This window comes from Saimiri boliviensis, chromosome 15 (assembly GCF_048565385.1).
Source record: "Saimiri boliviensis isolate mSaiBol1 chromosome 15, mSaiBol1.pri, whole genome shotgun sequence".
NCBI lineage: Eukaryota > Metazoa > Chordata > Mammalia > Primates > Cebidae > Saimiri > Saimiri boliviensis.
The window spans coordinates 91,817,816-91,836,233 of NC_133463.1; the positions used below are offsets into that span (position 1 = coordinate 91,817,816).

The 18,418-nt window shown below is 51.1% G+C and overlaps 1 protein-coding gene across 5 annotated transcripts in view; it reads left to right on the forward strand.

Annotated features, from left to right (window-relative positions):
* MROH1 (maestro heat like repeat family member 1) overlaps nucleotides 1-18,418 on the forward strand; it is a 112,671-nt gene that overhangs the window by 66,933 nt on the left and 27,320 nt on the right. For all 5 annotated transcript variants that reach the window (XM_074387281.1, XM_074387282.1, XM_074387284.1 and 2 more), the window contains 5 exons: nucleotides 2,580-2,653; nucleotides 6,550-6,672; nucleotides 17,639-17,746; nucleotides 17,917-18,061; nucleotides 18,169-18,209. In XM_074387281.1, coding sequence (XP_074243382.1) covers nucleotides 2,580-2,653; nucleotides 6,550-6,672; nucleotides 17,639-17,746; nucleotides 17,917-18,061; nucleotides 18,169-18,209 — 491 coding nt within the window. The remainder of the gene's footprint in view (nucleotides 1-2,579; nucleotides 2,654-6,549; nucleotides 6,673-17,638; nucleotides 17,747-17,916; nucleotides 18,062-18,168; nucleotides 18,210-18,418) is intronic.

Sequence of the window (18,418 nt, forward strand, 5' to 3'; positions counted from 1 at the left end):
AAAAGTACAAAATTAGCTGAGCGTGGTGGTGCATACCTGTAATCCCAGCTACTTGGGAAGCTGAGGTGGGAGAATTGCTTGAACCCAGGAGGCAGAGGTTGCAGTGAGCAAGATTGCACCACTGCACTCCAGCCTGGGCAACAAGAGCAAACTCTGTGTCAAATTAAAAAAAAAAAAAAGAAGTCGTGTTTGAGCCAAGTCCATCAGCCCCTCCACGGTAGTGACTGACTCTCACAGGGTCTCACTCTGCCACCCAGGCTGGAGTGCAGTGGCACGATCTTGGCTTGTTGCAGCCTCTGCCCCCTGGGTTCAGGTGATGCTTGTGCCTTAGCCTCCTGAGGAGCTGGGAGTGCAAGCGTGCGTGACTGTGCCTGGCTAATTTCTGTGGGACCAGACCTTATTGTTTTAGTTTTGCCTCCCTTGTGTGAGCCCCTGTGTAATGAAGTGTGATCGTGCCCGTTTCCGAGCTTCATAGAAATAGGATCGTACGGCTGTGTTCTTCTGCGTCTGACCTCTATCCAGTAGGGTGTTGTCAGGATTCCTCTGGGTGGCTGTGTTGGTGGCCCGTCTGCCCACTTCCGCTGCTGTGTCCTGTCCCATGGCTTGGAAGCCAGCGCACCGTCAGTCCCCATCCTCGGGCAGTGTGTGCTCGGGCTCTTGACCGTCTGCTGTCATAGACAGGCCGCCCTGCAGACGTCAGAGCTTCTCTGGGGCAGGAACATTACCTGAGATGGAACTGCTGGATCGTAGGTGTGTATCCTCTGCCTTCTTAGACGATGCTGAGGGGTTTTCCAGTGTCCCGTGCCAGTTTCTCCAGCAGCCTCCAAGCATTTTGTCTGTTCCAGCGCCCTTACTCTCACGAGGTTTTTGCCTGGACTCCTAGGCCTGTTCCTGCCAGGCTGTCACCCTGTGTGTCTCTGACCAGCAGGGAAGCCCGGTGGCATTGCGTGGGTGCTGGCAGTTGGGACTTTGGTCCACATTTCGTCTTTCTGTTGATGAGTCGCGTTCTCGTCGCCTTGTTGGGATTCCCCGCCCGCTTTGCTGTGTCCACCACGGTGGCTGTCCTTCCAGCTCTCTTCATACCGTTTTCATTAACAGAAATTCTGAACTGCAGAGTGGTCTTTTACCATATTTTCCTTACATCTTTTCTTTTCTTTTTTTTTTTTTTGAGATGGGGTCTCACTCTGTTGTCCAGGCTAAAGTGTGGTGGTGTGATCTCAGCTCACTGCAACCTCCACCTCCTTCGCTCAAGCAATTCTCATGCCTCAGCCTCCCAAGTAGCTGGGACCATAGGCCTGCACTATCACACCTAGCTAATTTTTGTAATATTTAGTACAGACAGGGTTTCGCCATGTTGTCCAAGCTGATCTTGAACCCCTGGGCTCAAGTGATCTGCCCACCTCGACCTCCCAAAATGCTGGGTTTACAGGCATGAGCCACTGCACTCAGCTCCTTACATGTTTTCCTATTGTCTTCCATACTTCCCAGTTCCGAGGCCATGAACATCCGTTACAGCATCTTCTAAGGGCAGTATGGCATGTCTCAGGGTTAGATCTGGAACCTGTGTTTTCTGAGCTGCTATGGCACACATCTGTTTCATCCTGCTGAACCCATGGCTGGAGCTGCCCGGAAGTGACATCAGGGGAGTTCCCGCAAGGGAATGCCCCAAATCCTTAGAAAAGGGACCACTTGGGATCCCAAAGCAGCACTAAACACCAGCTCGGAGCATTAATTAGGGGAACTTAGGCATAGACAGCTGCAGCCTCAAAACCAACAGTGAGAGACAAGGGGTTCTACCCTGGCGTGCCTGCAGCGAGGGGCAGGGTAGGGAGTTTAGGGGCAGGTTTAAGGCACTCGGCCCAAGGCTAACGCCTGTGCTCCAGGCATGAAGTGGCTGCGTCTGGCTCTGCCGTTTGCTGCTCCGCAGTCCCTGGGGCCTCCAGTTCCTCATCTGCGGCCTTGGGGTTGTGGTGACCCTTCTCTCCAAGGGCTGTCGTATGGGTCAGCAGCCCTGTCCTGTGCCGTGGACCTCAGAGAGCACTTGCACTGTTCCCAGCAGCCTTCAGTTTTACTGTCTCTCAGCCACTTGGTAACATCCACTTTTTATCACCATTTAAATATTAGGAAATGAAGACCCTGTTGATGGTTCTCAGGGGGGGTCCCCAGACGGGCAGCATTAGCTCACGTTGGACCAGTCCTGCTGAGTCAGTGCCTGGAGGGTGCGCAGGAGAGGACCCTGCCCCAGTGTTTAACATGCCTTCCAGTTACTACAATACTGTAGCACTTGACAACCACTGAAGGAATTTCCCTGGCATTGGAACATGGGTATACCTGACTCAGGCCCATTCCTCTACATACTGCCCTGAACTGCCAACCACTTAGTTTTTTTGTTAGGTAGAATTATGTCATTTGAGGAAAGTAGATTATTTGTCCCCTGAAGGAAAGTGAGTATGCTTGGCTTATTCTCCCCCCCCTCCTGCGTGGGGACCACGGGGGGGCCAGACCCCTGGCAGTGCGGACGTGCACCTTGAGTTCCTCATCTCAGTGGGAGGCTGAGCTCTCCTGTTCGTTTCTTGCAGCTGCTCAGATGGAAGATAAGAAGCCTTTTATCCTCTCTTCCATGAGGCTTCCTCTTCTGGACGCCAATAGCAAGGTAAACTGCATGGGCCAGCCCAGGCTGCACCACCGTACCACAGGCAGCTGCAGGGTGGGGCCAGGCCATGCTGTGCGGCCACCCACCGACCAGGTGGCCGCCACCCTCAGCTGGACTGAGCTTGGGAACAAAGGATGACAATGTACTGTTCAGTGTGTGGGTGGTGCTTTTCCCACATCTCACTCAGGAACTCCCCAAGACCACCCTATACTGGCACCAGTTACAGGTCCCTGGGTCCCCAGCCCCTCCCTCAGACTCAGTTATTCTCTAGAAGGACTCGGAGCTCCCAGTGCTGCTCTCCTCGTGGTGATTGCAGCGACAGGATGCAGGTCCACGTCAGCCATGGTTGGGGTGCCTGGGACAGAGCCCAGGAGGGCCACACACAGAGCTTCCTGCTGTCCTCCCCTGGGGTCATGGACAGAGTTAGACCCCTGCTCCTCCCCGCAGCAGCGATGGGGGTCAGCGTGCACAGAGCGTCACAACCAGGGAAGCTCCTGCCTTCGGGTCTGTCATGTGGACCTGATTGGCGCCCTCGTGGCTGAGCTGTCTCCAGCCCCTCTGGAGGGGGAGCTGATGCCATGTGGCCCATAGCCCCCACCTGTCACATGAGACCATCTGATATGGCCGGAGACCCCATGTGGACAAGAACATTCTTACCAGGCCAGACACTGGGGGCTTAGCGATGACCTCCCAGGACCTCAGGGCAGAGGCCAGGCCAATCTTTGAGCAGGTGGATCTTTGCGAAAGTTAGGACTGCACCAAGATTACCCAGGGGCTGCTGTCTTGGGTAGGACCCGCTTGCCATAGGGGGAGCAGAATCCCCCAGCCCTCTTGGGGTTTGCTCCAGGCCTTGTGCTGGGGCTCCTCTTGGGTCCTTCTGTGAGACTCTTGTTGCGTTTCCCCAGAAGTTACTGAAATAAACCGCAAGCCACATCTGTTGCGGTGCCCCTTACGTGTCCCACACACTCCCCAACGTTCAGAGCTCTTCTCCCCGACATACCCCGATGGGGTCTTTTGGTCGTTTTGGATGCCTGCAATGCCAGGTGGTTAAACGCACCCAGTCTGGACAGTCTGGGACTAGCTGGCTCGCTTCTCCACACCCACCCTGTTCCCCGAGGTGGGACAAGGAGGAAGTGCTTGGAGGAGCCTCCTCGGGGTGGGGACACTGGACCTGAGAGCTGAAGGGGCAGAGGCGTGATTGTGTTGCTGGAGAGAAGGGTCCCGAGGGAGGACAGCATGGGCAGAGGCCGTGGCACTGGGGAAAGGGCCAGTTTGGTCATGTTGGCCTGGCTGTGCCTTCAAGTCACCAGGTATAGTGACTGGGCGAGGCTGGACATGCAGGCTCAACTTCTAGGATTATTTGGATGACAACTGCAGATTCAGGGACTAGATTTATGATGCACCCCAGGAAACATGGGGGTCACATGAGGGAAACTAGCTCAGAAGGACAACAGCCGCACCCCAAGGCCAGGGTGAGCCCTGGACAGAGGGATGGGTGTATTTGGAGCCTGGGAAAGGCAGCTGCCAGTGCCCAGGAGTCTGGGGGCTGGGGGCAGAGTAGTTGGTCAGAGCCCTCAGCAGAGCAGCTCTTTTGGAGTTGGAGTGCAGCTTGATGGAAGTGGATGGAGGAAAAGTAAGTGAGATGATGAGAGGCCCCAGCAGTAGGGGAGGGAGGTGAGAGGGAGTGGAGGAAAGGAATTCTTCCCTACGGACCTGAGCACATCCACAAGCTGGCGGGAAGGCTGCCTTCCAGGAGCCTAGGGGCCTCCAAGCAGCCTAGGGACGGAGAAAAAGGCAGACACAGGTGCAGGTGCAGGTGCAAGTGTGTGTACAGGTACATGAAGGAACAGGTGTGGGTACAGACCCAGGTGTGGATGCAGGTGGGTATAGATATGGGTGTGGGTACAGACCCAGGTGTGGGTGCAGGTGGGTATAGATATGGGTGTGGGTACAAACCCAGGTGTGGGTGCAGGTGGGTATAGATATCGGTGTGGGTACAGACCCAGGTGTGGGTGCAGGTGGGTATAGATATGGGTGTGGGTGCAGATCCAGGTGTGGGTGCAGGTGGGTATAGATATGGGTGTGGGTACAGACCCAGGTGTGGGTGCAGGCTCAGGTGTGGGTGCCTATCCAGGGGTATATGCAGGTAGGTATAGATATGGGTGTGGGTGCAGGCTCAGGTGTGGGTGCAGGTATAGATATGGGTGTGGGTGCAGGCTCAGGTGTGGGTGCAGGTAGGTATAGATATGGGTGGGTGCAGGCTCAGGTGTGGGTGCAGATCCAGGGGTATATGCAGGTAGGTATAGATATGGGTGTGGGTGCAGGCTCAAGTGCGGATGCAGGTGGGTATAGATATGGGTGTGGGTGCATCCTCAGGTGTGGGTGCAGGTAGGTATAGATATGGGTGTGGGTGCATGCTCAGGTGTGGATGCTTGTAGGTATAGATATGGGTGTCATTGCAGGCTCAGGCGTGGGTGCAGGTAGGTGTAGATACTGGTGTGGGTGCAGGCTCAGGTGTGGATTCAGGTAGGTATAGATATTGGTGTGGGTGCAGGCTCAGGTGTTGGTGCAGGTAGGTATAGATATGGGTGTGGGTGCAGACCCTGGTGTGGGTGCAGGTGGGTATAGATATGGGTGTGGGTATAGACCCAGGTGTTGATGCAGGTGGGTATAGATATGGGTGTGGGTACAGACCCAGGTGTGGGTGCAGGTAGGTATAGATATGGGTGGGTGCAGGCTCAGGTGTGGGTGCCTATCCAGGGGTATATGCAGGTAGGTATAGATATGGGTGTGGGTGCAGGCTCAGGTGTGGGTGCAGGTAGGTATAGATATGGGTGTGGGTGCAGACCCAGGTGTGGACGCAGGTAGGTATAGATATGGGTGGGTTCAGGCTCAGGTGTGGGTGCAGATCCAGGGGTATATGCAGGTAGGTATAGATATGGGTGTGGGTGCAGGCTCAAGTGTGGATGCAGGTGGGTATAGATATGGGTGTGGGTGCATGCTCAGGTGTGGGTGCAGGTAGGTATAGATATTGGTGTGGGTGCATGCTCAGGTGTGGGTGCAGGTAGGTATAGATATTGGTGTGGGTGCAGGCTCAGGTGTGGGTGCAGGTAGGTATAGATATGGGTGTGGGTGCAGACCCATGTGTGGGTGCAGGTAGGTATAGATATGGGTGTGGGTGCATGCTCAGGTGTGGATGCTTGTAGGTATAGATATGGGTGTCGTTGCAGGCTCAGGTGTGGGTGCAGGTAGGTATAGATGCTGGTGTGGGTGCAGGCTCAGGTGTTGGTGCAGGTAGGTATAGATATGGGTGTGGGTGCAGACCCTCGTATGGATGCAGGTAGGTATAGATATGGGTTTGGGGTCAGGCTCAGGTGTGGAATCAGGTAGGTCGGGGTATGGATGTGGGTGTTAGTGCTGGCACAGGTATGGAGGAAGCTAGGTTCAGATACAGGTATGAGAGCAGACATGGGTGTGGATGCTGATGCAGGTAGGTACAGGTGCAAGGGTACAGGTATAGGTGTGGGTGCAGGCACAGGTGCAAGGGCGGGTGCAGGCATTGGTGTGAATATAGGTGTGAGTGTTAACCTGGGTTTATGGGTACAGGCCCAGACTCAGGTATGGATACAGGTAGGTACAGGTGTAGGTACAAGTGCAGGCCCAGATGTGGGTGCAGGTAGATCCAGGTACAGGTGTCTGGGTAGGTCCAGGTACAGGTATGGATTCAGGTGCACACCCAGGTGTGGGTGCAGGTACAGGTGTTGGTTTAGGTGCAGGTGCGGGGACATGTATGGGTGTAGGTGGGAGGAAGAGTGAGGTTCCCCTCTGTCGGTTCAACTGGCATGGCATTTTCTGTCTGCGTCTCCCCTTCCTGATGTCTCATTGGTTCTGGGCAGGTGAAGCGGGCAGTGGTGCAGGTGATCAGCGCCATGGCCCACCATGGCTACCTGGAGCAGCCTGGAGGTGAGGCGATGATTGAGTACATCGTGCAGCAGTGCGCGCTGCCCCCCGAGCAGGAGGTAAGGCCCTGTCACCTTGCCGGCCTTCTGGGCCCACGCTGCCCCTGGCCTGTGCTAGGTAAGGCCCTGTCACCGTGCAGGCCCTCTGGGCCCACGCTGCCCATGGCCTGTGCTAGGTAAGGCCCTGTCACCGTGCCGGCCCTCTGGGCCCACGCTGCCCATGGCCTGTGCTAGGTAAGGCCCTGTCACCGTGCCGGCCCTCTGGGCCCACGCTGCCCCAGGCCTGTGCTAGGTAAGGCCCTGTCACCGTGCTGGCCCTCTAGGCCCACGCTGCCCCAGGCCTGTACTAGGTAAGGCCCTGTCACCATGCCGGCCCTCTGGGCCCACGCTGCCCCAGGCCTGTACTAGGTAAGGCCCTGTCACCATGCTGGCCCTCTGGGCCCACGCTGCCCCTGGCCTGTACTAGGTAAGGCCCTGTCACCCACTGGCCCTCTGGGCCCACACTGCCCCTGACCTGTGCTAGACACTGGTTTCAGGAGCTGCTGGCCCGGCAGAGGGTGGATGTGTGGGTCACAGTCGGCGGGCAGAGGTGCCCTCTGCTGTCTTTTGTTTGTTAATAGAGATGGGGTCTAACTGTGTTGCCTGGGCTGGAGTGCAGTGGCTATTCTCAGGTGTGATCATAGCATGCTGCAGCCTCAAACTCCTGGGATCAAGCGACCCTCTCGCCTCAGCCCCCTGAGACTACAGGTGCAGACCACTGTGTCTGGCTCCCTCTGGTTCTGAGTCAGAGCCTCTGCACTGTGCTAGTCCTCTCGGCAGCTCCCAGGAGTCAGAACGCAGAGGCAGGAAATAGAGATCGTTCTATTGGGGGCTTTTCTACTTAAGAAGTTACCATACAAATGCTGATTTTTTCTTGAAGGAGAGCAAGGTAGGATGTGACCATCACTGCGGTGCCCACTGTGCCTCAAGTGGGATCTGTGTTTTTTTTTTGTTTTTGTTTTTTTTTTTTTTTGAGACGGAGTTTTGCCCTTGTTACCCAGGCTGGAGTGCAATGGCACGATCTCGGCTCACCGCAACCTCTGCCTCCTGGGTTCAGGCAATTCTCCTGCCTCAGCCTCCTGAGTAGCTGGGATTACAGGCACGCACCACCATGCCCAGCTGATTTTTTTGTATTTTTAGTAGAGACGGGGTTTCACCATGTTGACCAGGATGGTCTCGATCTCTTGACCTTGTGATCCACCCGCCTCGGCCTCCCAAAGTGCTGGGATTACAGGCTTGAGCCACCGCGCCCGGCGGGATCTGTGTATTTATCCTGAAACCTCAGAGCTCAGTGAGAGCTGCCATGTTACCTCTAAGCACATGGTTGTCAGGGCCTGTTGTGCAGGCCCCAGCAGGTGGGCACCACCGGTGCGGCTGATTCTGACCTCAGCCTCTTGACAGCAGCTCTGTGGGTCATTAGGCATGAACTGGAGAGTCAAGGCCTCTGTTTTAGTCTATTAGTTCCTAAGAGTTTGGGACTTGGAGGTTTCTTTTAATATTAGAAAACATTATTAGTTTTCTAAAAACAAAAACCATTTTGAATAGGATGGAATCTAACAGACTCAAATATTTATATCTATGTAATAATAATAATTGTTATTATTTTTGAGACAGAGTCTCACTCTGTCACCCAGCCTGGAGTGCATTGGTGAGATCACACCTCACTGCAGCCTTGAACTGGGCTGAAGTGATCCTCCTACCTCAGCCTCCTGAGTAGCTGGGGCTACAGGCCCGTGCCACCAAACCCAGCTAATTTTTTATTTTTTGTGGAGACAGGATCTCACTGTGTTACCCAGGCTGCTTTCGAATTCCTGAGCTCAAGCCACCCTCCCATCTTAGCCTCAGAAAGTGCTAGGATTACAGGTGCGTGCCACCGTACCCAGCACTCAATTATGTTTTAACCACAGTGCATGGCCGTGTCCGTGGAACCTCTCACTCAGTCTGCATTGCTTGATGTGTGGAGTTCAGTGTATTGATCTTTCTGCTTCTGCATGTTTCAAATTCTCCGTGATAAAATGTTCAAAAAGTGGCCGGGCGCGGTGACTCACACCTGTAATCACATCACTTTGGGAGTCCAAGGCTGGCGGATCACCTGAGGTCGGGAGTTCGAGACCAGCCTGACCAACACGGAGAAACCCCATCTCTAGATATGGATGTGGGTGCAGGCTTAGGTGTGGATTAACCAGGCATGGTGATGCATGCCTATAACGCAGCTACTTGGGAGGCTGAGGCAGGAGAATCACTTGAACCTGGGAGGCAGAGGTTGTGGTGAGCCACGATTGCGCCATTGCACTCCAGCCTGGACAACAAGAGCAAAGCTCTGTTTCAAAAAAAAAAAAAAGCAAAGCAGGACATGTTGCTCTGAAACAAGTGGGCCTTGGAGTGTTGGTCAAACACACTGCAGAGGGAGGTGAGTGCCAGTGGCAGGCCCTGTGGTGCCATTGAGTGCTGGGCTCTTGTGGTCCAGCCCAAGTGGTGGCCGAATGATTCTGGAGCAATCAGGTGCAGGGCCACTGAGGAAGAGAGAAGACAAATGCAGGGAGCCTCACCTGTATGTAGATTCCATTTTATTTTTTTAATTAATTTATTTATTTTTTTTTAAGATGGAGTTTCGCCATGATGATGGCTAGGCTGGTCTTAAACTCCTGACCTCAGGTGATCCACCCACCTCGGCCTCCCAAAGTGCTAGGATTACAGGCGTGAGCCACCGCGCCCAGCCATATTCCATTTTAAGATTTTTAGAGAAATGAGTTAAATATTAAAATTAGTTATGATTGCCAGGTGCGGTGGCTGACGCCTGTAATCCCAGCACTTTGGGAGGCTGAGGCCAGTGGATCACCTGAGGTCAGGAGTTTGAGACCAGCCTTACCAACATAGTGAAATGCCATCTCTACTAAAATACAAAAAATTAGCTGGGCATGGTAGCAGGCGTCTGTAATCCCAGTTACTCGGGAGGCTGAGGCAGGAGAATCGCTTGAACCTGGGAGGCGGAGGTTGCAATGAGCAGAGATCACGCCATTGTACTTTAGCCTGGACAAGAGTGAAACTCCATCTCAAAAAAAAAAATTTTTTTTAAAAGACAAGGTCTCACTCTGTTGCCCAGGCTGGAGTACAGTGGCGGGATAATGGCTCATTACAGCCTCAAACTCCTGGGCTCAGGCGATTCTCCCTCCCTGGCCTCCCAAGTAGGTAGGACCACAGGCATATACCACCATTCCTGGCACTTCTTGTGCCCATTTTCAAATGGGATTGTTTTCTTATTATTGAATTTTGAGAGATCTTTCTATATTCTGGACATAAGTCCTTTGTTGGACTTACGGCTTATAAATATTTTACTTTTTTTTTTTAACTTTTAATACATATTGTTTTGTTTTTGAATAGAAACAGCCTATGTTACCCAGGCTGATCTCTAACTCGTGGGCTTGTGTGATTTGTTTGCCTCAGTCTCCCAAAGTGCTGGGATTATAGACATGGGCCACTGTGCCTGGCCGTAAATATTTTCGTACAGGTCCGTTGCATGCTTATCTTTTAACTTTCTTAACAGTGTCTTTCAGAGAACAGAAGTTTTAATGTTTTTTTAATGGCCATCTTACTTGAGACAGAATCTCTCTCTGTTGCCCAGGCTTCAGTGCATTGGCACAAGCTTGGTTTATTGCAACCTCCACCTCCTGGGTTCAAGCGATTCTCCTGCCTCAGCCTCCTGAGTGGCTGGGATCAGGGTTTGACCATGTTGGCTAGGCTGGTCTCAAACTCCTCACCTCAGGTGATCGGCCCATCTTGGCCTCACAAAGTGTTGGGATTACAGGCGTGAGCCACCACACCTGGCCTAAAAGTTTTAAGTTTTAGGACTCACATATAGGCCTATGGTCCATTTTTAGTTAAAAAAAAAAATTTTTTTTTTGAGATGGAGTCTTACTTTTGCCCAGGCTGGAGTGCGGTGGCATGATGCAGAGTCAGTGAGACAACGTCACACCCGAGACGGACAGTGACGCAGAGTCAGACAAGGTCACACCGAGATGGACGGTGAAGCAGAGTCACTGAGACAAGGTCACATTGAAACGGACGGTGAAGCAGAGTCAGTGAGACAAGGTCACACTGAGACGGACGGTGAAGCAGAGTCAGTGAGTCAAGGTCACACCGAGACGGACAGTGACGCAGAGTCACTGAGATAAGGTCACACCGAGACAGACGTGACTCAGAGTCAGTGAGACAAGATCACACCGAGACGGACGGTGAAGCAGAGTCACTGAGATAAGGTCACACCGAGACGGACGTGACTCAGAGTCAGTGAGACAAGGTCACACCAAGATGGACGGTGAAGCAGAGTCACTGAGATAAGGTCACACCGAGACGGACGTGACTCAGAGTCAGTGAGACAAGGTCACACCGAGACGGACGTGACTCAGAGTCAGTGAGACAAGGTCACACCGAGATGGACAGTGAAGCAGAGTCACTGAGATAAGGTCACACCGAGACGGACGTGACTCAGAGTCAGTGAGACAAGGTCACACCGAGATGGACGGTGAAGCAGAGTCACTGAGATAAGGTCAGCTGAGTTTGGCTTGCTTTCTTGATTTTATTGACACATAATAGATGTACATATACTGGGTACATGTGATAATTTAATATATTCATATTATGTGTAGAGATCAAAGCTGGGTAACTGGGATATCCACCACCTTGCAGGTTTGTGTTTTTTTCTTTTAATGCTAGAAGCATTCTAATTATTCCTTTTCCGCTGTTTAGAAATGTACAATATTGGGCCGGGCGCGGTGGCTCAGGCCTGTAATCCCAGCACTTTGGGAGGCCGAGGCAGGTGGATCACGAGGTCGAGAAATCGAGACCATCCTGGTCAACATGGTGAAACCCCATCTCTACTAAAAATACAAAAGATTAGCTGGGCATGGTGGCGCGTGCCTGTAATCCCAGCTACTTAGGAGGCTGAGGCAGGAGAATTACCTGAACCCAGGAGGCGGAGGTTGCGGTGAGCCGAGATCGCGCCATTGCACTCCAGCCTGGGTAACAAGAGCGAAACTCCGTCTCAAAACAAAACAAAAAAAAAAGAAATGTACAATATTTTATACTGTAATCTATAATCTATAGTAGGGTAACCTCTAGTCACCCTACTGATCTATAGGATACTAGGTCTCTTTTCTCAATATGTGTTTGTACCCCTTAATCAGCCTGTCTTCATCCCCCCACCCCTACCCTTCCCAGCCTCTCTCCGTCTCCGTGGGAGCCACTGCTTTTGCTCCCGCCTGTGATAGGTTTCCATGGATCCCCTTTATCAACTTGAAGAAATTTCTATTTCTAGTTTTCTGAGACTTAGAGATTGATGTCAAAATTGAAAGACTTTTTGTGCATCTATTGGTGAAATTATATATTTTTTCTTGTTCTAACTGTATGGTAGGTTACATTGGGTGCTTTGTTGACTGTTTTTTATGAGCTAGGGTCTTGCTTTGTTGTCCAGGTTGGAGTATAGTGTTGCAGTCTTGGCTCACTGCAGCCTCAACCTCCCAGGCTCGCTCCTGCCTCGGTCTCCCATGTAGCTGGGACCTCAGGTGGCCACCAACACACCTGGCTAATTTTTAATTGTGTTTTTGTAGGAATGGGGTCTCTCTAATATTGCCCAGGCCAGTCTGGAACTCCTGGGCTCAAGCAGTCTTTCTGCCTCGGCTTCCCAAAGGGCTGAGATTATAGGCAAGAGCCACATCACCTGGCCACGATTGCTTTTTCAGTAAAACATTTTTATTATGGTAAAATAACATAAACTTTACCGTCTCAAACAATTTTAAGTGTACAGTTCAACAGTAAGTGCATTCACATTGTTGTGCAGCCGTGACCACCTTCCAGCGCCTCAGCTTGTCCATGTTCCCAAACAGAAACTGTCCCCATGAAATGCCAACTCCCATTCTCTCCTCCCACAGCTCCTGCACCCCGCCATTCTACCTTCTCTCTGAATTTCACTGCTTGAGGTCCTTCATGTAAATGGATGTAAACAGTGTTTGTTCTTTCGTGTCTGGCGTCTCCCACTCAGCATAAGGTCCTGAACGTTCTTCCATGGTGTAGCAGGTGCCAGAATCTCTCTCCTTCAGGCTGAGTCTTCCCTGTGTGCAGATGCCGTATTTGCTTATTCCATTCATTCTTCACGGACACTTGGGCTGCTGCCACCTTCTGGCTCCTGTGAATAATGCTGCTGTGAAAATAGTTGCTTTGTAGCAAATTCTGAAACTGGGAAATAGGAGTGCTCCAACTTTGTTCCTTTTCAAGATTGTTTTGGCTATTTTGGGTCACTTGAATTACCATGTGAATTATTTTGGGATCCGATTGTAAATTCTTGCACAGAAGTCACTAAAGTCTTTGTATCTGTGAACATGGGATGTATTTCTGTTTATTAATTTCTTTGTGGGTTTTTTTTTGTTTGTTTGTTTGTTTTTTTTTTGAGACGGAGTTTCGCTCTTGTTGCCCAGGCTGGAGTGCAATGGCGCGATCTCGGCTCACCGCAAACCTCCGCCTCCTGGGTTCGGGCAATTCTCCTGCCTCAGCCTCCTGAGTAGCTGGGATTACAGGCACGCGCCACCATGCCCAGCTAATTTTTTGTGTTTTTAGTAGAGACGGGGTTTCACCATGTTCACCAGGATGGTCTCGATCTCTTGACCTCGTGATCCACCCGCCTCGGCCTCCCAAAGTGCTGGGATTACAGGCTTGAGCCACCGGGTTTTTAATTTCTTATAACATTATTTTGATGTTTTCAGAGTATAAGTTTTACACTTCTTTCATTAGATTTATTCATAAATATTTTACTATTTTTGATGCTATTGTAAATGGAATTATTTTCTTTCTTTCTTTCTTTCTTTCATTTTTCTTTCTTTTAGAGTCTTGCTCTGTCTCCCGGGCTGGAGTGCAGTGGTGCAATATTGGCTCATTGCAACCTCTGCTTCCTTAGTTCAAGCAATTCTCCTGCCTTAGCTTCCTGAGTAGCTGGTATTAACAGGCACTCACCACCATGCCCAGCTAATTTTTAGATTTTTTTTTTTTTTTTTTTTTGGTGGAGATGGGGTTTCACCATGTTGGCCAGGCTGGTCTCAGACTCCTGACTTCAAGCCATCCACCCGTCTCAGCCTCCTAAAGTGCTGGGACCACAGCACCCAGCCTGAATTATTTTCTTAATATCATTTTAAGTTTATTCTTTGCTACTATATAGAAATACAATGATTCTTTCATATTGATCTTGTATACTGCAATCTTGTTGAATTTGCTTATTAGTTATAATAGTTTTTATTGGATTTCTCAGGATTTTCTATAAAGAATATATCACCTACAAACTATAGTTTCACTTCTTTTTTTTTTTTTTTTTTTTTTTTTTTTTTTTTTTTTTGAGACAGAGTTTCGCTCTTGTTGCCCAGGCTGGAGTGCAATGGCGCGATCTCGGCTCACCGCAACCTCCACCTCCTGGGTTCAGGCAATTCTCCTGCCTCAGCCTCCCGAGTAGCTTGGATTACAGGCACGTGCCACCATGCCCAGCTAATGTTTTGTATTTTTAGTAGAGACGGGGTTTCACCATGTTGGCCAGGATGGTCTCGATCTCTTGACCTCGTGATCCACCCGCCTCCGCCTCCCAAAGTGCTGGGATTACAGGCTTGAGCCACCGCACCCGGCCAGTTTCACTTCTTTATTTTCAATTTGGATGCCTTTTATTTAATTTTCTTGCTGACTTGTCCCAGCTGGAATGCCCAGTATTGTTGAATGAAATGGGTGTGAACAGACACCGTTGTCTTATTCCTTCTCTTTGTGTAGAAGCATTTAGGCCAGCACCATCAGGTGTGACTCCCTCTGTGGGCCTTCATCAGGTCATGGATGCCGCTTTCTAGTCCTGCTTTGTTGAATGTTTTGAAGAAGTGCTAGATTTTATGTGCTTTTTTTCTGTGTCTCAGAGGAGCTTGTCATTTTTGGTCCTTATATGATATGGTATATTTCATTAGGTGGTTTCAGGTGTTCAGCCTGGATTCCTGGGATACATCCCACTTGATCATGGTGTATAATCGTTTGTATGCATTGTTGTGTTCAGTGTGCTGGTATTTTGTTGAGGATTTTCATGTCTGTATTTATAAGAGATCGTGGTGTATACTTCTCTTATGCCTTTGTGTGGTATTCTTCATATAATTTGTACACACATACACCTGTGCATACATGCACAATTTTTTTCCAACTTGAGAGAAAATTTGAGACATTGTGTCCCTTTATCAGTGACTACTAAATACCTTATTTCCTAAGAATAAGGACATTGTTCTGCATAACCATAGTCCAGCTGCTGGAATCAGGAGATTCAGCATGGAGGCCACAGTGTCACCTGACCACGCGCTTCCTTGGTCATCCCAGTCAGTCCCTTTCATTGCCTTCTGGTGCAGGGTGCAGCCCAGACACACACTTTGTGTGGCTGCTGTGTTCAGTTAGCCTCCTGCCCTGGTGTTTGTTGGCCTGGATACTTTCAAAGAATTGAGAGCAGTTATTTTGTTGAGTAGCTCAAGTGTGCTGGTGTCTCCTCATGATCTGACCCAGACGATGCAGTTTGGGGAGGAATCTCATGAAGTCTTGCGTGCCCCACCAGTGGGTCGTATCGGGGGTCTCAGTGTTGGCTTGTTTCCATGTTATCTTGTTAAGTCTGATCACTTGTCTGTGCTCAGTTTCTGCACTGGAAAGTTGCTGCTTCTGCCTTGTAGTAAATGAGTAGTTTGTAGGGAGATCTTTGGAATTAAGTAAACATCTTCTTGTGATTAAACTTTTAGTCAGCATCAGGCCAGCTGCAGTGGTTCACACCTATAATCCCAGCACTTTGGGAGGCCAAGGCGGGTGTATCACTTGAGGTCAGGAGTTCGAGACCAGCCTGGCCAACATGGTGAAACCCCATCTCTACTGAAAATACAAAAACATTAGCCAGGCGTGGTGGTGGGTGCCTGTAATCCCAGCTACTTAGGAGGCTGAGGCAGGAGAACCGCTTGAACCCAGAAGGTGGAGGTTGCAGTGAGCCAAGATCACCCCACTGCACTCCAGCCTGGGTGGCAGTGTGAGACTCCATCTCAGAAAATAAATAAACTGTAGTCAACATCAATTGTTTCTATCACCCATGGATGATTTTCTAACTCCAGTGATATTGATATTGCTGTCCTTTGGCCTCTGTTGTGACAGAGCCTCTCCTGTTCTTATATGCAGACATCTCTCTCAGTGTGGACTCCTGCTTTGTTGTTTTATATAATGGTCCATGCGCGGTTTCTGTTGCTGGCCTGTTGTTCAAACTGTCCCACACTTAGTAGCACCCCTTCGAGCGCACGGGTCCCTGTCTTGAGGCCCGGTTTCCCTTTCTGGTGCAGGAAGGCGCCCCAGCTCACTCAGGGCTGCCTGTGCCTCCGCTCTTCAGACCCTTCCATGAGCCTCTCCTCTTCTGCTTCTGGGAAGCTGGCTTCTTTATTTCTTGAGTATTTCTTGCCCTTGTTTTTGTATTACTCTGACTCTGGTTATCTGTTATCTGAACGCTAGCACTGCTGTCTTCACATTTTTTTTAAAAAAACTCAGTCTTCCTCTTGTCTGCCAGGCCAGAGTGCAATGGCGTGATCTGGGTTCACTGCAATCTCCGCCTCCTGAGTTCAAGCGATTCTCTTGCCTCAGCCTCCTGAGTAGCTGGGATTACAGGCGACCGCCACCACATCTGACTAACTTTTGTATTTTTAGTAGAGACAGGGTTTCACCATGTTGGCCAAGCTGGTCTCGAACTCCTGACCTCAGGTGATCCACCCACCTCGGCCTCCCAAAGTGCTGGGATTACAGGCGTGAGCCACTGCACCTGGTGTCTTCACATCTTCTAGCTTTTTTTTCTTTCATTCTTTTAAAATTTCTTCTTCCTTGAAGTCTTCAGCAGTCTGTTCTTCCAAGTTAGTTCTTTCTTCCTCAGTGAGTCGTTACATTATTCGTTTCCTGAATTGAATCCTTTATTTCATGGTCGTAGTTTTTCATACCCTGTCTTCAGGTTTTGCCTGTCGTGGTACTTTTGGTGCCCTTTTCTGTGTAAGCGTTGTCCTCGGTCTTTGTCCTAACGTTTGTGTTTCTGGTGGAGTTGGAGTATGTCCTCAGTGTTCAATACCAGGTAGTTTGCAATTTCTATTTGGTTTCTTTATTAACCGAAACGATTTTCATGATCTTTCAAGTCTCCAGGTCGATAGGTTTTTAGGGTCGTTATGGATCTGCATTTTATTGTTATATTGAATCTGGCCAGATTGATTTCTGCTTTTAAGTGTTGCTTACAATATTATTTTTGCCCTAATGGTCAGGATTTCAAAGTGGCTTGTGCGTGTTTGGTATAAAGGTCTATCTATATTTTTAGAGCCTGCTGTAAAAATTGATGTTCAAGACCTAAATATCACTATTTTTTTTCTGTGTGATTTTGGCTTCTGAAAGAGAGAGATTAGAAGTCCCTGCCATGTTGCCATTTGTTCAATGCCTCTTTGTTGTTGAGCTTTTGCTTTTTGGTATTTCAAAACCTGAGTGGATCGTGTGGAAACAAGTCATCTTCCTGCAGGGACGCCTCCCAGGGGGCTGAGTGTGCACAGAGGGTGGCAGGCATCGGGCCCACGGTGGCCGCCAATGCTGGGTGGCGTGCTAGTGGGAACCCGGTTTTCTGACACGGTTAACGTTCCCACAGAGGCTCTCTGGTTCCTCCACCTGCAGGCATTGCAACGTCAGGAGCAGAGTCATTTTTCGTAGAGTCAGTAGCGTAGGAAATGCTCAAGGTTCTGTGTGTTTTGGAGATGAGAACTGACGCAGGCGAACCTGCTTTCTTGGGTGATCTCAGCAGAGAGTGCCTGTCCTGTCTGTGGCAGGGGGCGCACCTGTCCCGTGGCATGGTCTGCGGTCTGGCCTGCTTCCGGGCAGGCTGTGTCCTCAGGCCCAGGGCCACGGCCGCCCACACCCGCTTTTGCCTTTCGCCTTCCTCCAGCCTGAGAAACCGGGCCCCGGCAGCGAGGACCCCAAGGCCGACAGCGTGCGGGCCATCAGCGTGCGCACCCTCTACCTGGTCAGCACCACCGTGGACAGGATGAATCACGTGAGTGCATGGCACCCATCCCTGCCTGGTGACAACAGAGCTCTCCAGGGTAGTGGCCCGGGTGCTCAGGCCCAGCAAAGGGTCTGTCTCAACGTGCAAAGCTCTGGCAGGGCCCTGTCTGCATGGAACCTCCTCTGGGCAGACGCAGACCAGGCCCTCTGCTCCCGCAGGTCCTCTGGCCGTACCTGCTCCAGTTCCTCACCCCTGTGCGCTTCACCGGGGCCCTGACTCCACTCTGCAGGAGCCTTATGCATCTGGCACAGAAGAGGCAGGAGGCCGGGGCCGACACCTTCCTCATCCAATATGACGCCCATGGTTCGCGCCACACCCCACCTCCCCACTCCTGCCCCACCTCCCCATCCTCCAGTCCCTGATCCCAGTCCCAGGCCCCCTCACTGACTGCTTCCCCTTCTCGTCTCCAGCGAGCCTCCCGTCTCCCTATGCTGTAACTGCAAGACTGTTGGTGAGCCTCGCCCTTTCACAGCATGCCCGGTGCCCCCATGTGTCCCCGTGCTCCACCCAGGCTGGGAAGGGGCTACCTTCTCAGTGGGCAGCCACGCTTGGGGCTCAGGCATGGCTTTCCTCTACATGGGTGTCCCAGCTTCAGGAAGAGCCAGGCCCCCTCTTGGGTGCTGTGGCCCTGCAGGGGCAGGTTGCGGGCACGGCCAGCAC